Source organism: Rhynchophorus ferrugineus, unplaced genomic scaffold, assembly GCF_030347505.1.
Source record: "Rhynchophorus ferrugineus isolate W39M unplaced genomic scaffold, kcgeb_rfMv2 rfM3, whole genome shotgun sequence".
Taxonomy (NCBI): Eukaryota; Metazoa; Arthropoda; class Insecta; order Coleoptera; family Curculionidae; genus Rhynchophorus; species Rhynchophorus ferrugineus.
In genome coordinates, this window is record NW_027472582.1 from 60,367,895 (window position 1) to 60,391,290 (window position 23,396).

The following is a 23,396-nucleotide window of genomic DNA, read 5'->3' on the forward strand; positions in this document are numbered from 1 at the left end:
TAGTTAATTATTTTCAAAATCTATAAATAATAAATAAATATATGTAAAATAATAATGATTTCTCAATAATTATTAAAATTATAATACAAATTATTCTACTACAAATATATATTTTAACGTATAATTGTAAAGAATAACTGAAATAATTAGGTTTTTTATGATCTGGAGCTAGAATAATATTATAGAAACGAAAGCAAAGTTTTAGAAAGCACAAAAATTGAGTTATTCAGACAGTAACAATACATCTTTCGATAGTAACAATATATTTGTTATTGACATATTTATAAAAACTAGTAGATTTAGCCATTAATATAAAGAAAATATTAATATTGATATTAATTAATTTTTATTTTATATTATGTATTTATTTATTTCTTTTTGATAATATTGGCCTAGAATATAAATAATCTAGAATTCATAATAGTATATAAGTAACACCAATAGATGATGAATGAAAAATGTTAATTAAATTCATCAAAACATTTAACAAATCGAAAACTTAACAAAAATTTTTAATGGGAATTTTAAATTATTTCTCGTTGACTTTTAAAACAATAAACAAAAGCAATATATGGCATAATACATAGACAACACATGCCACTACAACAGTACTACATTTTTTCGGTGAAAGAAATGATGAATGAATGAGATATTTAAAAATAAAACTTAAAAGTAACTTGTTGCATATTAGCGATTTTGATTTTATGAATGAAAACAAGACTAACATAAAACTTGAAAACCTGCAATATTATTTTTTTGATGAATGAAATATGGACGTATTGGTAATGTTAACAAAATGTGATAATTTACCTTCCATGTTTTCAACAGCTCGTCTCTTTAATATGTTCCTGATCCTCATCACTGATAGTTACAGGTTAAAACGCTCCTTCAAAGGACATAACTAAACCCACATACAATAACTTTTTCCAACCACACTTAATTTACACCAAACTTTCGCACAGCTCTTATATATCCCTTTAAATCAATTAATTCTCGCCCCGATAATGGTTTATTTTGCAAAATATGATCCTTCGTACGATCAAAGAACCAACTTTTAATAGCCGGAAATCGAGAGAGAAAATTTCGAAAAAGCCCGCGAACGCCTATATATCCAACGCTACCGGCGCGGCAAAAACAAATGAAAATAGACTCGTGGCTTTTTTCCCATCCACCTCTGACGAACGCGCGTTACGGAATCGCAGCAAACCAGGACGAAATATAGAGTTGGGTGTCCTACGCGAGTTGCGAGCGGGTCCTATGAGCTTTTTTGATACCGCCATCCGATGATAATGCTCAGAGCTCTCCCGTCTGCGCAGTTGCCATTTCGAATTGTCGTCCGATTATTTTGATATTTTCGCTCCTGTGCGATTGAGATTGGTTTTGTTCTTACCAAGCAATACTAAAGATATCAGTTACGACTAAATATATATGATTATATATATATATATATTACTCTTCGTGAGTCCACAATATATATATATATATATATATATATATATATATATATATATATATATATATATGATAAACCTGTTAAAAAAATTAAATGTATCTATGATGGAATACATTATTTAAAAATAAAATAGATGTAAACACTTTTAGATATCACCAATAAAAATATAATGTTGTTATGTTTCTTTTTAAATTATAGTCATTTCAACATTTTTGTGTTATTTAGCGATTTTAAACGTATATTCATTTAATTAGGACGCTGATATATATTTTTAACCGACTTCGAAAAAGGAGGAAGTTCTATGTTCGGCTGTATATATATCTTTCAATGTATGTTCGCCGATTTCTCCGTCAATTGTTCAAAAATTATTTTTTAGGGGAAAGTGTGCACTCCCGATAGAAACAAATCAAAGTCTGTTGGGGGAAGGGGGGGTGGTAATGGAGAGAAATACTGAAATTTCAAAGACACGTGCAAAGTTTTCACAGATTTTTTATCTAAAATAAGCAGATATTTGTGTATAATGTTATTGCTGAGCTGATGTGACTATTTATTTATATATATATATATATATATATATATATATATATATATATATTCGAAATCGGTTAAAAACTGGCTTGGTGCAGTGGTCAAGGCGACAGGACGGTCCTCCTACTACGACTGGTTGGACTTCTGCTGGGGCATGGTCGTAAATTTATGCTTGCGATTGTCCAAAAAGCAAAAGTACAAAATCAGACAAGGCAAATGATCCCAGTCACGCCTGTAACCTGGCTGGATAAGACGGATGTCTGCTGTGATAGTTCCCAAGTTGGTCACTGACCAATCGGTAGGTATGTTAAGCAGTAGGCCTAGTCTAAATAAACCCTAGTTGGTAAAAAGGGAACTTTAGAATAATATAACAAATAAAATACACTTGAAATAAATGCACTTGAATTTACACACATTTAGCATTTCAATTGTTTTGTTCCTAGTAAATAATAATAAAAATATAGAAAAATGTTTAGTGTTAAATACTTGATTAGAATTAGATTACGAAAACATAAATTTGATATAAAGACCAGTATAACGTTTATATTTGTCAATAACTACCATTTTATAAGTAACGTTCATTCATCATCTAGTGGTAGTAATTTTTATTGTATTTTATTATTTATGTCATCGATCGATCTAATCAGATTTAAAAATCAAATTGTGATTATTTTTCATATTGTTGAAGGAACAAACAAGATGATATTTATGATACCGGTCTCAAATGTAGGAACTTTCTAATAACGTAAATTTATGTTATCGATTTTTCCGAAATTCGCTTGCGGGTCAATACAAGTACTTAAGTAATTAGTATAAGATAAATAACAAATATATTTTTTTAATTCAAAAGGCCATCAATCAGTTTTTATATGGGGTTATAAATCACGAAATAATTAGAACTCAATTTACACAATTACTGGTAATGTATTAATAATATTTTGTTTAAAGAAATGATTTCGACCGATTTAATAAATAGGTGGTAATAGGCAATTTGGTAGCAATATCAATACAGAAATTCTAAGCCTAAAGATATAAATTTCTAAGACAAAATTATTTTCCCGAAAAACAAAAATGAAAGTCCATCATTGTTTGCCATTGTATTCCTTAAGATATGAAGGTACTAAAAACGAACCCTAGTACTTGTAAGGGTGGAATGACTAGTCGTTTAAAATCTAGTCAATTCCTTTCAAAAGTCAACTTCGTATATATTGATACAGATTCATATTTTTAAGTCAACAGTAGACAGTAATTGATTTTAAAATTGTTCTTAATAATTTTATTTGCTTTAATTTTCATAATTCATAAATGTTACGGTTAGTTAAACGGTTAGTTAAAAAGTTATTACAACGATTATTACGTACATATATTATTTTAAAACTTTTCTGTATTAAATATCTAAGTTTTATTATTTTTTAATTTTTAGTGAACTCACTAACTTATTAATTTTTTAAAGTCGGTTCAATTTTTTTATTAAAAATATTTTACAACATTAGCTTCAGATACAGCTTCTAGATAGTAAGGAAAACAATTGTTGCAGTCAAACTATATTAAACCGCTTGCTATAACTTATAAAAGGCTATCGTTATGTTGGAAATATCCAGCTCTTCTCCAAAAAAGCAATATTCGAGGTAGCTTTAATGATTAAAAAAAAATTTAAATATAGTTTGATTTTAAAAACTGCAGCCACCATTTACAAAAAAAAATAATTATTGAGAACTATTTTCAACATAAAAACAATATATTATTATTAACTATGATATGCGAAATTAAAATTAATAACGATAAGTAATTTGGTATGATAGACGAAAACTAATCAATCAAAAAAAATAAACAATTGAAAGCCAAAATCATTATAGGTTTCAGACATATATTAAAAATATGTGAAATGTTAAAACAGCCAAAATTAATGGATATAAAATATAATAAAAAAGGAAAAAATAATGCCTAGCGTTGGACAATGCTCTGAAAAATAACACCCAATATATTTTAAATTAAGATCTTGGATTTGCAAAAAATATATATTTTGAAAATTAATTTAATGCTTTTATGTTATTGTAAAATAAGATATTAAAAGATAAAAAATTATATTATATAATATAAATTCGATCTGTTAATTAAAAGATTGTCCATTTTTAGAAAAGCAAAAAGCAACTACCCAATTATAACGAAGTAACAGTGATACGACAGTAAAATTAAATGTTATAAAAACATTTGCTAATAATAAAATATAACTTATTATAAAAAATATATGACATTATTAATATTTATAGTACTTGTAATATCAGCTTTTAGTATTTTTAATTAGTTAAATGATTAATAAAAAATAATAACTCCAATGTACATAATAAATACTTTATACACTTCTTAATTTTTGCAATTAACATTTTAAATACGTTACTTACCGATTATTTTCACTACATTCTACATAAAATTATAATGTATTAAAAATAACAACAATATAAACAACTTGTCTTCGTCGCCTATCTACCGCAAATACGCTAAATATTTAACAAAGTTAGGTGTTTTATGGATTGTGGGGAATATAAAAAACTTGTTTTGACTCGACTCGTACAAGAATATTAAAGTTTTTATATATTGACATGTTGAAGGTATTATTAAGGGAAATTATATTAAACTGATTGCCGGCTTGTTTGGCGCAATGGTAAAGGCGACAGGACGGTTGCGACCTATTGTTGCGATAGTCGCTGTTTCGAATCCTGCTGGGACATAGTCGTACATTTATTTATGTGATTAACCAAGCTGGGTAAGACCGGATGTATTTTGAGATGGTTTTCTTGGTCATTCGCTAGTCGGTAGGCTTAATGCCGAGGACCGTGGTTCGGAGTCCACGTTAAACTATAGGTCCAAACCCTCGTTGGTAAAAGGTGGACTTTAAAATATTAAAAATAATAAATAAAATAAACTGACTTTTCTAAGTTTAAAATAAATACTTGTATTTATAAGAATTTCAGTTAAGCCAACTTTTTTTTGTGGCTACTCCTACAGCTTAGTGTAGTCTCCAGATCTCGATTAGGCCTACTAACCAACTTAGAGACCGTCCCAGAAGGCATCCGGCCTTACTCGGCCTGTTTACTGGCGTAATTGGAGTGATTTTTCTTGTCAGATTGCCCTGTGATTGTGCACTCTTGCCCATGCACAATCACAGTTAGAAACGACCAGAAGCCGACTTCGTTGGCCCAGCAGTTAAGTCGACAGGACGGCCCTCCTAATATTGCGATAGTCACGGGTTCGAATCCTGTTGGGCCATGGATAAACATTATGTTTGTGATTGTAAATGTAAATGTCTTTATAGGCAACAGTAGAAAGTCTGACAAGGTATAACCATCTCAGTCACGCCTATAATTAAACTGGGTAAAACCGGATGTCTTCTGGTATGGTCTCTAAGGTAGTCACTGGCCAGTCGATAGACTTAATGCCGAGGACCGTGGTTCAGAGCCCATGTTAAACTGTAGGTCCAGTCCAAATAAACCCTCGTTGGTAAAAAGGAAACTTTTATATTATATAAATATAATATAAGATAAAATCAATCAGCAATAGGACCATCCTTGGCCACTGTAGCTTACCATTTGGTCCAGTTACTCAATCAGAAACGGTACTTCACAGGTGGAGTAATGGCCATATCCTGAGATTTCCTAGACTTTTTTCCCACTATAACAAAGCCATTTAAATTTTACTACAAAAATCCCAAACCGATTTCCATACTCAGTGTAAAATACTAATAACATTTATTTATTTAATATTGATAAGATATCATAAAAATATTCCTCATTTACTGTAAAATAGAGAATTTAATGAGACAAAAAACTTTTCCGACAGAAAATGCTATAACTGTAAAGAATAACTACAGCACTGTAACAACGCATTTATATTTGTTAATGCTATTTTGTCGTTGTCGAATATTGTCTTTTTTATATTTTCGTTCTACTTTCGACTGTTTTGACATGTGACATGTTATACTAAAAGTTATTAAACTTCTAGAAGCGTCTTAGAAGATTCCATTAGCTGTGTTAAAAAGCATTAGACATTTCCATTTTAAAATGCCAGCTGGTGTTCGCCAAAGAGATGTCGCCTCTCCACTGTTTTTCAACATGGCAGTGGGTGCAATAATGCGAAAAATTGCAAATGCCTTGACGGATTTTGATCAATCGTCACATAATTCCCAACCGTAAAACCACATGGCTTGAAAATTACTGACAAAGAGACCAAAACCTACGATCACAGCTTTATCCAGTAGGAACAAGTGCAGGACGGTTAAATAATTGTCATAGAAATCAACATCAACCCAAAGTTAAATGTATATCAAGGTCCTTTTAAATTACAATTAATTTCTTATTCGTATCAAATACCCCCAGTCCCTGTTTAGTCAAGAATGATAAAATACGCTAAGTGTTATTTAATTAAAACTAAAACACATTGTATGTCTTAATCGATAATTATATATTCATATATGGTAATTATTATGCGCTATACGCCCGATGTCTTTGATCAGTACAGGTGTGTAGAAGATCCGGTTGATCAAGCCGCTTGATTACAAAAAATTATCATATAAAAATTCTGTTACAGAAGCTTAAAAATAAAGTAGCTCTTATGAGACCACATAGTCAATACCAACAACAATCCCGTCGAAAATACCAAGAAACAAGTGTTAGATAATCTTCATATTCATTCCTCTAATAACTTTATATTATTATATAAGAAATCGGTTTTTTAAATTGCTTTATTCCATTTGCTGTAACATTATTATATATGTATTATATTATTATTATTATTATGTGCTGTTATTTATTATATGATATGTTAATACTATTAAAACTTGTTTTGACAATATTTTCAATATAAGGTCAGTAATAGATATGATACATAACATTAATTACAGTAACAAACGTCTCTATATTAAAATGCATACATACTATCTCAAGAACTAATATTCACTAATCTTTTTTAAATGGCATTTAATTAAATCTAATTTCCATTAAGTTATAATAGTCAACAAAGTATTAATAAGTTTAAATTACTACATCACTGAACATTATAACGAAAATATCAAGAGTGAGATTATTTTCAGAAGTGCAACAACTTCTCAGCATCAAATATAAATATAACAGGTCAATTGAAAAATCCTCGGCCTACCATAGTAAAAAAAATGTTGCCAAAATTAGTTTTTTTTATTCAACATAATTCCCTTCAATGGTGATACACTTATTATAGCGATCCTCCTATTTTTCGTTACTATTTTTGTAGTACGATTTGTCCTTTGCTGAGGAAGCAGTTCGAAGCACAATTCATGGATTTTTGCCATCGCTTTCACTGACTTTGGAAGAGATTTTTGACACAGTGCATTGTCTTGGCGAAGCAGCACTTTCTTTTTATTCAAATGCGGCAGTTTTCGGCGATATCGTCCTTCAAACGGTCCAATAACGCTATATAATAATCGCTGTTCATGGTCCTTCCTTTTTCAAGGTAGTCAATGAAAATAATTCGCTGCGCATTCCAAAATATAAACGCCATAACCTTGCCAGCGGATTGTTGCGTTTTCCCACGCTTTGGAGCGGGTTGATTTTCCTGGGGCAGTGTCCGAAAACTCTGCTGTATTTTTTTCTCTTCAAAAAACAATATTTTATCAACACCGAAATTCTTTTTTATCAATTTTTTCACAATAAAGTTGCTTCACTCAAAATGCTATAATTCACAGGCTAATGATCCGACAGCTTTCAAATTTATACATGCATCTTTTGAGGACTAAAAACTACTAACTAAAAAACATATGGATTTAAATCTAGCAGCGCCATCTATGTGTGAGGCCGGGGACTTTTCAATTAACCTGTTAGATAATATAGTTATATAGGGAATAGACAAAATAAAATAAACACCTGACATATATAACACTATTTATTTATTAATAAGGTTTCATACCACCGTTTGCTTTTAAAATAGCTGCAATACTTTGCGTAATAAATTTCCAACTGCTAAAGTAAATTAGCCAGCTGCTTCGGTGATATTTGATTCTGATACCTCTAAAACCAAAAATAAACCTTTTTGACTATATTTCTGGGCAAATTATCATTTGATAATACGATAGCATTTGAAGTAATATAATAGTCATAGAACTTCATGAATGAAGATGTCGTGACATTAATTCGCAGTAATGCAGTCAGTAATGTGAATACGAAAACCAGCTGAATACCATGAGAATGCCGTCCAAATCATAACGAAACGTCCACTATGCTTGAGTATAGGAAGCAGCAGTAGATATCACAAATTAAAGTTCAAAGGGAGTTCAACATTTTGTAACTTTGAGACTTTATAGAAATATGTTGATACAATATATTTTGTTCAGCCTATTGGCCGTCTATTATTAGCCTTCCTTCAGGCAGTATACGAATATAACTTTAAAAAGATATCTTTCACTTGTAGCTATAGATCATCTGACAGGTTAAAACAAAACGTTAGGTAAACACATAATATCTACAATTAATTTGGTATTATAGTTTCATCACTGGGACGTGCTACTCAATAACTCACCCGAACTTCGACTAACCCCTTATTTTGGCATCAGTGATTGTATAACAGGCAACATTATTAGTTTGGTGCTTAACCAACACCGTTAGTCTGTTAAAATTAAAATATAATAGTAACAGTTTGTATAAATACAAAAAAACACAACCGCTAACTGCTTCACCTTAATATAAGTAAAATCACGCATGACATTTATTGGTTATAAAGGTGTTGAGCGTCCATGTGCTTTTTTGAACAGCTGCTATTCTTTATGTAAAATATTCGTAGATTATCTGTCTGAATAGTTTCTGATGGTGAGTGGCAGCAATATGCTAGTATATAGTAAGAGCTTCATCACTGAGGATGTCGAGATAACTGTGCATACAGTAACCCGATCAATGATGTGAAAGAGAAAATTATCTTAATATCACTCTATTGCCGCCCAAATCATAACGCAACCTTCCCAATGCTTGACTCAGTATGAGTTGAGTCTTGCTTACTTTTGCCACGGTAGAGTTATGTTGTGGTCTACCTGATGACCTAACAGCTTTTATCAAATCATTTCTGTCAGGACGATCGTTCCAGGGGAAGATTAAAGATATTCTCTCTAACCGGAAAACCATCGACGCAGGAGTTCCACAAGGCTCCCCCCTGGCACGCGCTCTATTTAATATTTTTCTTTCAGATATCCCTAGGAGACTAGAAGTTGAGGCAGCTTTTTACGCAAACGACACTGCTGGAGGTTACAGGCCAACCCACGGAAAACCAGGCCATCTTCTTCCACAAGAAGCATTTGGCACCGAGCATTTCACGTTTTAAAATCGAGAACGCCGAAATCCCATGGTCAGAAGAAGCCACCTATCTCGGTCTTGTCTTCGATCGCAAGTTTAGGTGGAATTCTCACATTCAAAGGTCCCTCCATAAAGGTCAAGGTACTGTTAATTTGCTGTACCCACTTATCAACCGGGCCAGCAGGCTTCCTTTCTCGATAAAATCTCTCCTGTACAAAATGCTGGTTCGATCGTTCTATATATATAGTCGGCTTCAGTGTCTATCTAAAATACGTCTCACCTAGCCAGGTGGAACGTCTTCAGGTTCTATATTAATGGAAATATTCCCTGGACGTCCTTCAAATTCACGATTTCATATCCGAGCTCTACTCGAGATATTTCTCCACTCTTCCTCTCTCGGACAATAGATGTATTACCGAGCTGGCCAATAACTAATTCGGCTCTTCGTGGGCTAATTCTATCACAGCGAACCTATCGCGATCTAACTCCAAATTGTCTCGACCTTCTTCTCCGGCGAGCGATTAACTTATGTACCACAAGCTGCGTGGTTGGATGAAGCCACGTCCTTGCGAAACCCTTGTGCCTCTTAATCAGTTAGGGTCATTGGATCAGCTGATAGGATGGGTTTTAGTGGGTAGCCCAGAGGCAGTCTCCACATAACCAGTCCAACTCGTTTATTCCCGCGGGTCTTCCCGACCGTAACCGTAACAGTATTCCCCTTCCCGGTTCCAGACCAAAAAAAAATAAAAACATAAAATATCAATTATTTCGAAGTTAAATTATTATTAATATCGTAGGAAGTATAAATCAACAAGATCCAGGTCGTAATCGAAACTGTAATATATTATTTCTCCTAAAGTTTCCTATAAATCAAGAAAATTTAGCACGTACGAAATTATATAACGAACACAATTATTTTGACACATTATTTTAGGTAAATATACTCGGTTCGATTAATGTTCAGGTTGCAAGTTTTCGGTTTTCGGTTAGCTTCTGCGAAATTTACTGTTCAGCTAGGCCGGCCTAGTTACTACCGAACAAAAAAGATAATCTCAACAGCCACCTTTATAACATAATCTCCAAGTCCTTCTCGATATCTGATTTTGATAGTAATTAATTTTGTATTAGTAAAACCGCAAGTGCTTTACTGTAATATTTAATTACATTTATGTGGATTTTACTAATTAATCTCTTTTAATTTAAATTATAAAGTATTATATCCTATTACAAAGGAATATTTGAGAGTTCTACTAAGAATACTTAATGGATAGGTTAATGATTATAATAGAAATTATCGGATTGATTTTAAAAAAGGTCTATCAAAAACAATGTTAATTTATCAAAGGATATAGTACAAAATATATTGTCAAAATGTAAAAATAATTCATAAACTTTATCTTCAAAAAATAATAGCCACTAAATTAATGAAAGGATTACATTTGGGTTTCATTGCCTTTCAGTAAAAGCACTTCTTCTACTTACTAACGTATCCACTTAGATGAAGATGAGCTTTATCCGAAAACTAATCTTACTATTCTCGATGACCTTAATAGCTCGAATTTTGATTTCGTAATCTTCAGTTTGTTCAATTTCAAGTTTGATGAACTAACAAAAAATTAAAATTTTCTCATTGTTTCCCAGATTAGTAAAATATTTTGTTATTTTATAATTTTATGTTATTGTGAATTTGTTTTGATGATCTAATAATATTTGTTTAATGTCTAAATAGAGTATTGCCTGAAAATGGAAAACCAATGTTCTGGCTATTATTAAATTATATTTCTAAAACTATTAAAAGCCATATAAAATCTTATTTCTTCTTATTAAAAAATAAAAAGACAAAATTATAGTTCAAGATAGCATGAAGGGGCCATTTTTCATAAGCTGAAATTACACTACTACAGTACGAAGGCTTGGCTATTGTGAAAAATCAGCCGTGGTAGCTTTATAGGATGATAATATGATATTTGGTTCTTCTTATCTATCACTTGATCCTACTTGTGGTAGCATGCGTTTGGCGTGAAGAAATACAAAGCTCTTAGGCACTTATATACGGTCTGATTATGTTTTCACGTTTTCACTTGAAAAAGTATACATTATTCAAATTATTTTTAGTTTTTTCTGCGATTCCATAATCCATCTTCATACTGCACCCATAGAATTATTATTTTGATCAAACTGAACAGACCTGAACAACATGTGGTTCCAACAAGCTAACTCTGCGTGTGTCGTGAGAATTAATAAACTTAGTACTTTTCTTAGTTTTGTAACTTAATCATAATCACTATTATTGCTTGATTATGATGCATCTTCAGTCTCAGAAGTATTGTATATCCATTGTATGTACAGATATACGAGATAAAACGAGACATTGTTTGCCTTGGAAGAAATGTCCAACTCTATTTCAAAAATGCATTAATCGAGTCAAACAGTCCAAGTTCGCTAGATTAAACACGTGTGTGCAACTTAGCATTGTCTCAACCTAGTATGCATACAATTATTTATATCAAGCATATGTATATGTATCAAGACACCAGAAAAAGTCATGAAAATATTACGCAGAGTTTAAACCCAAAATGGGAAGAAAGCAAAATTACATTGAAGCTAAATCTGATTTCACTACATTAAAAGCCATCCAATGTAGTACAAATTTTATTCACCTTTAAAAAGATGTTTGTAAAGTGTCATCAATTAAAATAACTTAATTATTTTTGAAAGGGTTAATTTATTTAAAGATTTTTTTATCTGACGCATGAAGTCAGGAACATTCGTTCCTTAACAAGTATGATTTAAAAAAGTTTGTTTTGTTGTGCTGTTTTATTTTTTTATTAAATTATTGACAGATCTTTAAACTGTCTCTTTGGTTTAACTCTTCAGTTTGACCATAATAACAGCAGTGTAATACTGCTGTTTAATGTGTAATTTCGTATGTATTTTAACCGTATTAATTCTCCAATTCACAAAAATAAAATTATTTTTTCTTCTTTTTTTTTGTTAAACTAGTAAATAAAATATTAACAGGCACCGACTAACCGACCGATTAATATATAATTTCATATATATATTAAAGTCTACTTTTACCAACGGGGATTTATCTAGACTATGCCTGCAGTTTAAAGTGGTCTCCGAAGCACGGTCCTCGGCATTATGCCTACCGACTGGTGAGTGACCAACTTAGAAATAATACCAGAAAATATAAAGTCTTACCTGGCCTGGTTATTGGCGTGACTGGGGACTTATTCCTTGTGGGATTTTGCACACTTGCCTAAGGACAATCACAAATGTTAAACAATCACAAACATAAATTTACCACCATACCCCAGCAGGATTCGAACCCGCGACTATCGCGACAGTAGGAGGACCGTCCTGTCGCCTTTACTACTGAGCCAATCAAGCCGGCTCTTATTTTAATTGCTGGTACCAAAGAAATATGAAAATAGGCAAACATTACTACATTTAATATTTTAAATTTTAACATATTTACGTTTAAATATATTTAAATTTTATACTTATAACAAATTGAATCAGAAATTATACTTGCGTTTTATTCAAAATTGTATTCGGCAGTAAAATGTGATGTCAGATATTAGTCACGTGATAATATAAGTAGATCACATCAGAAGAAATGGCAATCCCAGCCCCTTCTCTTTAATTTTAAAATAATGTGTATTAAATTAACCCTTTTTACAATACTCTATGATAAACAATTTGAGGGTATAATTATCTTCTGCAGAGGTGACCTAGATTGAATAGTTCAAGTTCATACAATTTAACCCCACTAAACTTTCTCTTGTAGAATTTTTTTAACGAAATGGACGACTCTGTGTCTCCTTAACAAAATTGATTTGTTCTATGAACAAATTATATAGAAATATAATAAAGAATTTTCAAAAATAACTACAAAAAAAATCTATTAGCTTATGAATAGTGAATGTATTAACCTAATATCGATAAATGAATTAACATAAACAGGAAATATTTCTACATCTTAGAAACGGTTGCAGGATTAACTAGTGCGACCGTGAAACGCATATTACATTTTTTTTCACCAGTCCCACGCACAACCGATTCGAAATAGAATCACTCGCTTGACAATCACGGGAAATAGCGATTCATCGTCAATAACAAGAAATTCGTCTACACAGCCACGAATGTCAAAGGTTAGATAAGTATTTATGCGTGAACACGCTGATTAAACAGTGCGTCTGCTTCAAGACTTCGATAGGTTTTGTTTTCATTTAATATGCAGTTCCGTCGTCGAACACATTCCAAAGCCGTCTGTACGCTGCCACCTGTAGATATACTGAATAGTAATTTAGCAAAGCAAATTAACTTCGTCATTTTTTTAATTGCGTTTAATGGAGTGTTATTTTAAATAATTAAAATGATCGTAATTTCCATCAGGTTGCTTTGCTGAACATATTGATATAGGAAAATGTTTTCATTATAAGATTACATAAGAAAGGATTTTTATGGGCATTATATAAGTTATAATATGAGAAAGGGTATAGAAAACAAGAACTATTAATTTAGTTGAAAATGTTATTGTAATCAACGGAAGGAAGAGGCGACTGGTTGAACGGCGATACAAAGATCTTCATAATGGCACTGATCCTATCCAAAATTCCATGGTAACCTTTTACGGAATGGCCTTGCAAATGTTGGTGACTCCAGATTCCAATATTCTACAGATAAGAAACGAGGCTACCGCAATCCGCTTTTGGTGGCCGTCCACCCTGAACAGCAAACTTCCCTCCAAATCTCAGTGTTGACATAATCAGTAGATTATGTCAGTTCACAGCAATTTTAATTCGCCATTGGTGTCCTCACACCTTGAGCTGTCATGCATGTATCGGGATTTCACAGACTAGTGGGTTTTTCAAAATTAAATGTTTCTTACTTGGAATAGTTTCTGGCTAATGATCGTTGAGCACCTTCAATTCACCTTTTGTGACCTTACATCTTCAGCTGCGACATGACTTGAATTCCACTTAACTACTCCAAGAAACGCTTCGAATAACTGCGGAATGATTGCCAACCCAACGTCAACCTATTTTCTTTTCTTGGTAATTAATGCTATTCCAATTAATTATATAAATTTTAAAGAAAAGAGCCTTCTAATCTTGGAAACAACTCTCAACTACACTCTCTCCAAATTCTTCCCATCAGATGAAATTTCTATTAAAATAATACATTCAATAAGCATCACTAAAATCACTAGGGTAAAGTATGAATTGTTTTAATATCCAAATTTTTCCTCTTCAAACCCCCATGTTAAAGTTAAAGAATCATTTTACGCAACATAAATAATTACAGTAAATGAATAGTGCAACTGAAATTATTACAAAGGATATTTATAAAAACTATTGAACATTCTCCAATAAAAATAGTTTGGAATTAGTTAAGTGACATATTGCATATTTTTTTATTAATTGCATCTTACATTAGATATGCTTAGTAGAATCTTAATTTACAAATTAATTTATTACTACAGTTCTGTTGTACTTGCATTATTACTCAAGCAATGCGAGTATGGGATTGATACGTCACTATCTATTTTCCAAATCAAAATAAAACTAATCTACTTAAACTAAAGTTAAGAATACATTACACTAAACAAGTTCCTATAGTTTGGGTCACTACAATCTTCTCTGCGTGTTATCTACACTGATTCCCTGATTGTTATTCAGTAGCTGTATTGCTAATTAATCGTAGAACTTTGTTTTAGGTCCGTTAGATTACTAGTTGGATTGTTTTAGTGCAACCCCATATTTGCACCACATAAGTTTAAATTGGCTATATAATTGACTGATAAACCAATCTCTTTGATATTAGGTCAGGTTGAAAGTATCTTCCGACTAACCAGTACCGCTGCTTAACTTTGAGTCTAATCTGCTCTACTTTTTCTCTGACATGATGTTTCCAATTTAACATACCATCGAGATATATTCAGAGGTATTTAGCTGATTCTGCTTGATTTCTGTTCTAGTCCATTTGTAAATCTTGATGACCGCTACTTGAACTTCTTCTAGAGCCTTTAACAGAGATACATCTTCTGCCATTATAACACTTGTATAAAATATAGTACTAATATAACGTCAAGTGATATTTTTAATATAATTAAAGTTATCAGGTACCATAAGAGCACACCTTAGACTTTTTTAAAGATTTCAATTATAGATAGCTTAAAACAAAATTACTAGTTGATTACAGTACCGATCAGATTATAATATTAGATAAGGCTCCTTAAAGAGTACTAATAAAAGATTTAAAGGAGCGTTGCTCTGGCGTAATAATGGCTCTACCAAAATGGTCATCAATCAAAATGAGACATACAGGTTTAATAAAGTAACTTTGAAAACAAACTTGGGTAAACGCAATATTTTCCTTAATCTGTTAAATGGCGTAAGTCTTTAATGGTTATGTTCATTTTTATAGCTATTAGACTTCCTTCACTTATTATATAATATAGATACGTAACGAGTTTTTAACAAGCAATTTGTCGCATTTGCTGTAAATAGATATTACCGCTTCAGTGTACCGATAGTTTAGTTTTTTTATGTTTCCTTTTTTATAAAATAGTAATAACAACCAAACTTCCGTCTAATCGTCAGTACAATTAACATGAAACATAATTTTGAATTAAACAAAAATGATAAATTGATATCAGAGACTAAGTTAAGTCTAGTTTTATTATACTCAATACGATTTCGCAGAATACCATCTCTTCGTCAACAGTATAACGTAGTCTTAGATAATAGTAGAAAAAAAATTGTCATAATTTGTATATCTATATGAATCTATATATCTATTTACAATATTATCTTAACTACTACCAATTGATCACTTTGGTGGATCAGTTACCGGTATAAGAAATCTATTGATTTTAATAAAATACGGTTCGAGTACGCCTTTTTCAGCAATATTAATAGCGCTTTAGATAGTACAGAAAATATGAAGGAAACATTTCGCCACTAGCACAAGCAATTGCACAAAAATACATTCTAGTACTAGTTTGAAAATTGCTAAAGGATTCGTTTTATCAATTTACATAAGAGCCTACCATCATAATCCCAAATCAAGACAAAAAGGCAAAGGTGTAGTACTGTGTGAACACAGCAATTAGGCTTTGATCTTGATGACTTTAAAGCTAGTGCTCATAAATAGACAAAAAAGTATTACGGCAACAAATAAACGTAATGGTTGCTAAATTAATCGACTAAAATTGATGTCCTAATGAACATTGCTTTTTCTAGCAAATTTTATCATTTAAAAAATAATTTATTAAAGCTTCTAATCCTTATTTAACTGAACAATAAGCTATGCCGTTGATTCCAGAATACCAAAATAGCATGATCATTAAATGTGCTTTTCGATAAATAAATTCACTCTGAACCGGTACCAGATGCTTTTTTAAATGCATATTTAATGACGGAGGAAACCAAAATTATAACCCTACCATCACAATCTCACTATAATATGATAAAAAAACAAAATTCCAAAAGGTCCTCACAAGTACCAATGGCATTTCCATTAAAAAAATTACATTATTTCTATAATTCAACCACAAATCCAATTTGGGCATATGGAGCGCAAATATGGGGTTACACTAGAACCAACTAGCAATCCAACGTAGCCAAAATAAAGTTCTACGATTAATTACCAATGATTATATCTACGCAACCAACGAAGAGCTGCATAATGACCTCAAACCCAAATGGATATACAAAGTGATCCCAAATATCGCCTAAAACATGAAATAAGGTTGCTAAATCATAACAACGTCGAGGCAATACAACTATTGGAAACACGTGGGAGATCAAAACATTGAAGCCAACCAAACTATACAAAACCCTAACTAGTCAATTGAAAAGTATCCGACCTGACACGTAGATTTCGCTACTAGAATTAAATCCATATGTTTTTTAGTTAGCCCTAACACTTAAAAGACGCGTGTATAAATTTGACAGCAGTCGGACCATTACTTTGTGAATTCTAGCATTTTGACTGAAGCAACTTTTGTTATTGTGAAAAAAATGGATACAACGGAATATCGCGTGTTGATAAAATATTGCTTTTTTATCAAAGATTGGTATGCTAAGTTTAGACGTCCAAAAGAATTTGTTACCGACGAAAACGTTTAAAAAATCTACAAAATGATTTTGAATCACCGTAAATTGAAATTGAATGAAATAGCAGACACTCTAAAGATATCAAATGAGCGTGTACATCATATCATTCACGAATATTTTGGTATAAGAAAGCTCTGTGCAAAATGGGTGCCGCGCGAGCTCACTTTTGACCAAAAACAACGACGAGTTGATGATTCGGAGCAGTCTTTGAAGATGATTAAGCGTAATAAAACCGAGTTTTTGCATCGATATATGACAATGGATGAAACATGGCTCCGTCATTACACTCCGAAGATCAATCTACAGTCATCCGAGTGAACTGCACACGATAAACCCAGTCCAAAGCGTGGGAAAATGCAAAAATCGGCTGGCGAGGTTATGACGTCTGTATTTTGGTGTGCGCATAGTATAATTTTCATTGACTACCTTGAAAAAGTAAGAACCATCAACAGCAACTATTACATAGCGTTATTCGACCGTTTGAAGGACGCAAATGCCGAAAAAATGCCGCATTTGAAGAAAAGGAAAGTGCTACCTCACCAAGACAGTGCACTATGTCACAAGTCGGTTAAAGCGATGGCAAAAATCTATGAATTGGTCTTCGAATTGCTTCCTGAATATAGAGGTGATCGCCAAAACTGAAGCCTTTTGAAGCATAGAATAAATCGTACCACAAAAAAGGTATCGAAAATTTGGGATATTGCTATTAAAGTGTTTTACTATGTTAGGCCGGGAACTTTTCAATTGACCTGTTATAATGTATAAGTATTAACATACTCTTTACGTTCACGTCTCATGGTTCAGTTTTATATTAATATGGGAAATACATACTGATGTATTAATTAATCCCGTATTCACCTTACTTGTCTATTAATGCAAATACAACAGAGCAAGATCTAACACAAGATGTAATTAATATAATAAAAATATTTTTATAATAGCATATATCTAAGTATTTAAATCATTAATTATATTCAATTATAGATAAACCAGTTGAGTGATTATTTAGATTTATTACGATGTATTAAATTTTAAACAATCTTATTTGATGTGTTTATGCAACTTAATCTCCTTATTATAGAGTTTAATTCCATTCACTATGGAACAACAACAACAACGTTGCTTAATTATATCAGATATTACTAGGTTACAGGCGTAATGTTCATTAATTCACATTTGGAGCAAGGATAAGCTCTCATATTAAAGGCTTACAGGTTTAATGTTTACAACAGTTTAAATATTCAAGAATTACTCTTTAAACACAGTTAATCTTCATCTAAAGCGGACATATAGAGATTATTACTAGGATTAAGAGAAATTTTTGAACGGTTCGTCTTTCTCAAGAAATTATTTCATTCAGAACTATTGAGAGAATTGCTAATGTTTCGTTCGTTCAGTAACACCCCACCCAATCGAGGGAATAATAACCCTTAATCATTAATTAATTCAGTTAAACCATTATGTTGTTAATGTTTTATTAGTTTAGTTTATTTTTTCTAGAATTGCTCAAATTTTTATATATCTAAGTTATATATAATTGTCCAGGTGAATATATATTATATATATATATATATATATATATATATATATATATATATATTAGCATTCGGAAATATCGACTGAAAATAGCTAAAACAGTCGACTGTTTTTTTGTTCAATTCGTGATATATTCGAATTCCTGCCATGATAAATGGTGAGAGAGGAAAGGGTGGAGCTAATAGCTTGTATCAGGTCATTTTAAATTAAATTAAATAGGCAATTGGTAGCGTTAATTAATATTATAATTTATTCTTACTTTAAATTTATGAAAAAGGAATGGAATAATTATCCCATACGTTCCATGGTATTTAATTTTAATATTTGGAAAGTAATGAAGACATTATAAATGTAATTGGCTGTTGTTGTTGTTGATACTTGTTCCAAACGTACGACAAGTAAGACGGAGATGTACGTATTCATTCTATTACTAATTAATTATTTTCTTGTATTTTTAATTTAATTTTTTTAAAAAAGAGTTTTCCTATCAGAAAATTAATTTATTACAAATATTTAATATGAATATTGAATATATTTATCACCTCTTTCATGTTGATATTTTTTACGAAATTTAACTACTGCTACTGTAAAAACTTCTCCAAATGTTTAGAATCGATGCAATTTATGGAACTTTTTGAATCTAAGTTTAGTTTTCAAGATCTTAAGAGAGAAGTTTTGATAATCAGTGGACTTGAACAAAAATCGAAAAAGTCAATCAACAAAAATATTATTGCCATTAAAACAATAAAAAGTAATTGAACTAATTTTAATCATTCACAATTTTATTCTTTTTGCCCTATTATATTAATAATTTTGACAAGTAGCGTTCCATAATACTATGTTAATACATAATATATTGATATTTATAAGCAAACTACCGTAACAAAACATAAATCCTCATATATTACATATAAATCTATGTAAGCATAAATTCGGTATATTTTTTTCAAGGTCGCGGCTAGGATGGCAGAGTCAGAATGTTAAAAACCAGTCGAATGAACTAGTAAAACCAAAAATATTGACTGAGACAGTCGATAGTAAAAAGTAGTCAATTACTAAACAGTCGATAGTTCCCAACTCTAATAGTTATATAGTTATATATTTAATCCTCCCTTTTTGGGGAAATGGGGAGAAACTGAAGTGAAATTTGACATGATTAAAATTTATATTCAGAAATAATTTTAGGCCTAAAATTTTTGTTCGATGTACGCTAAAATTAATAAATTCCCATAAAACGAAATACCCCCAAATCAAGCAACCAGGAATAGCCGTCAGATTGAAAACTCAATAGATAATTCAATCATTGTAAATATATTCTTTTTTTATAACTATTATCTTTATTATATTAATGTAAAAGCTAAAGTGAAAAATCAACATTGAAATTTGGTTACATTCAGGATTTTGATATTGAAGATAATACTGAAATAACAAGGTGGCATGTACTTATATTGGTACAATCGTACCACATCTAGATTTGCTTGTCATGGATCAAGTATATTATATTACAATATCCTATATTGTATTGTTTATATATTGATAAATAAATTATAGTTGTTAGCGTACAAATTATTTTATTCTTTTTCACTTGCCATTATAAAAATTAAGTTTAATGAATGTTTACATGTGAATAGATGTGTTTAGATGTGAATAGGTAGCTTGTAAGTCCAACAAAATATTCTCTATATATTATATTCTTAAAATATACATACAATTTACAAGAATTGGCAACGTGACAAAAAAATAAGTGCGCATTCATGCGTTCCTATGAGTAGTTCCTATAAAAAACGAGAAATTACATGACTGAAACATACATTTTGCGAAAGCTTATTTTGCTAAATATTCTGTATGGCATGAGGATTGGACAACTTTACTCTTTTAGCATCTAAGTATGCTTAAATTCTTTCAAATAAGATAATCAAGGCAAAAAGGAATAGATCCAGAAACGCAAATTGCAAACGTTTGCATGAAAAACGCAATGGATACTCCAGAAAAATACATATACCAAAATAATAATGGGTGATTTGTAAAATAGGAGAGACTCTATTTTTAACATCCTACCAGAACGTTTATTAAGTTTTGATGATGATTACCCAAGTCATTAATTCTCTGATACAGTAATTTTCTCTATATTACTAATATTACAAATACAATCAAAGTTTGTAAAATACTAACCGGCTTTTTATTTCATTTATGATACATGATTTTACATTCCACATATAACAGGCCAATTGAAAAGTCCCTGGCCTGCCATAGTAAAACACATTTTTTTGCCAAAATTAGTTTTTTTTATGCAACATAATTCCCTTTAAGGGTGATACACTGATTATAGCCACCCACCAACTTTTCCATACCATTTTTCTAGTACGATTTGTTCTTTGCTTCAAAATAGGCCTCAGTTTCGTCGATCACCTCTTCATTTGAAGAAAATTTCTTGCGAGCATTCTTTTGAGATCTGAGAACAGGAAATAGTCGCTAGGGGCCAGATCTGGAGAATACGGTGGATGAGGAAGCAATTCGAAGCCCAATTCATGGATTTTTGACACGGTGCATTGTCTTGGTGAAGCAGCACTTTCTTTCAGATGCGGCCGTTTTTCGGCAATTTCGTCCTTCAAACGGTCCAATAATGCTATGTAATAGTCGCTGTTGATGGTCACTCCTTTTTCAAGGTACTTAATGAAAATCATTCCATGTGCATCCCAAAATACAGACGCCATAACCTTGCCAGCCGACTGTTGCGGTTTCTCACGTTTTGGAGCGGGTTCATTGTGTAAATTCCACTCGGGTGACTGTCGATTGGACTTCGGAGTGAAATGATGGAGCCATGTTTCATCCATTGTCACATATCGATGCAAAAACTCGAATTTATTACGCTTGATCATCTTCAAACAACAATTGCTCCGAATTATCAACTCGTCGTTGATTTTGGTCAAAATTGAGCTTGCGCGGCACCCACTTTGCACAGAGCTTTCTCATACCCAAATATTCGTGAATGATATGATGTACACCTTCAGTTGATATCTTTAGAGTATCTGCTATTTCATTCAATTACAATTTATGGTCATTCAAAATCATTTTGTGGATTTTTTAAATGTTTTCGTCGGTAACAACGTCTAAACTTAGCATACCAATCCTTGATGATTGATGTTCCTAGGGCAGTGTCCGGAAACTCGGCATCAAGCCAAGTTTTTGCTTCAACTGTATTTTTTTTCTTCAAAGAGCAATATTTTATCAAGACGCAAAATTCCTTTTTATCCATTTTTTTCACAATAACAAAACTTGCTTCACTCAAAATGCTATAATTCACAAACTAATGATCCGACAGCTGTCAAATTTATACACGTATATCTTCTGAGGGTTAGGGGTAACCTAAAAACATATGGACTTAATTCTAATAGCGCCATCTATGAGTCAGGCCGGTGACTTTTCAAATGACATGTTAGTGTTTTCTTTGTCGGCTCAACTATTGCAAAATAGGCTCAACATTACATTTTCAACATTCATTCATTGTTTTCTTTTAAATTTATAGTCGCTTTCAACACTGTTGTGTTATTTAAAGAACACTAAACATATTTGAACGACCTTTAGTCCCAGCAAGATTCGATAATAATACATTATTGTCGACGAGCGGAACTCTTAACTTGCACGGCTACCCGCTGGATTTTCATTTATTGTTGTTTGGTTGAAGAACTCTGCCATCGAAGACCACCAAATACTTCTAGAAACTAACGGTGGTGCTGCTCCATCATATCACAACGAATTCAACGATTGAAAAGTTAAAAACTTCTAGACCTGTAGATTCGATTTGAAATATAAAGAGAGAAACTGGCTACCACATGATTTGACTGAATGTTGAAAATGGTGATGATTTATGGATCTACTACAACAATTCCAAACGCAAAAAGTTATGGATTAGTCCAGGAGAGCTCTTCACATCCTCACTAAAAGAAAATATTCATGACCATAATATCTTTCCATGTATTGAAGTCGAATAGATTCTCGGTCGATCGCCTTCTGATTACCATTTGCTCAAATTAATACAGCATGGCTTCTCTGACACTATGCCGAAAAGTTTCATTAATTTAATTTTTCTCTATAAATGCCTTTTTAAAGTTGATTTTCACTTAAAGTAAAGATCAGTTTTAACGATAGTAAAGTGCCCACATTTGATTAAAATTAATGGTAAAAAGAACTTAGAAAAATAAACCCTTCTTTTAATCCAAATGGGTCCAAATTTTACGGCAACTCAACAATGGCACAAGCCAAACAAAGAAAAAAGTACATCGATCAAATTAAACTACAATAGATTAAGTAATCGATAAAAAAAAACAAAAAAGAACTCTGTAGGTTTACTGGTAATAAATATTATCTAAGAAATATTGATTATATATTAAATGTATATCAGAAGCCATTCGGTACAAATAAGAAACAAGATGAATCATT

At 31.6% G+C, this 23,396-nt stretch overlaps 1 protein-coding gene across 4 annotated transcripts in view; it reads right to left on the reverse strand.

Annotated features, from left to right (window-relative positions):
- The window catches only part of LOC143193050 (high affinity nerve growth factor receptor), a 285,362-nt gene extending 280,914 nt beyond the window's left edge, over positions 1-4,448 (reverse strand). Inside the window, exon 1 of one of the 4 annotated variants that reach the window (XM_076398989.1) lies at positions 4,384-4,448. Coding sequence is in view for 2 of the 4 variants with exons in the window: in XM_076398986.1 (XP_076255101.1) it covers positions 811-859 (49 nt within the window). In the remaining 2 variants the exon portion in view is untranslated. Of the gene's footprint in view, positions 1-810; positions 1,313-4,383 lie in introns of those variants that run through there. The other 3 variants (XM_076398986.1, XM_076398987.1, XM_076398988.1) reach the window with 3 other exon arrangements.
- Between the last annotated feature and the right edge of the window lie 18,948 nt (positions 4,449-23,396).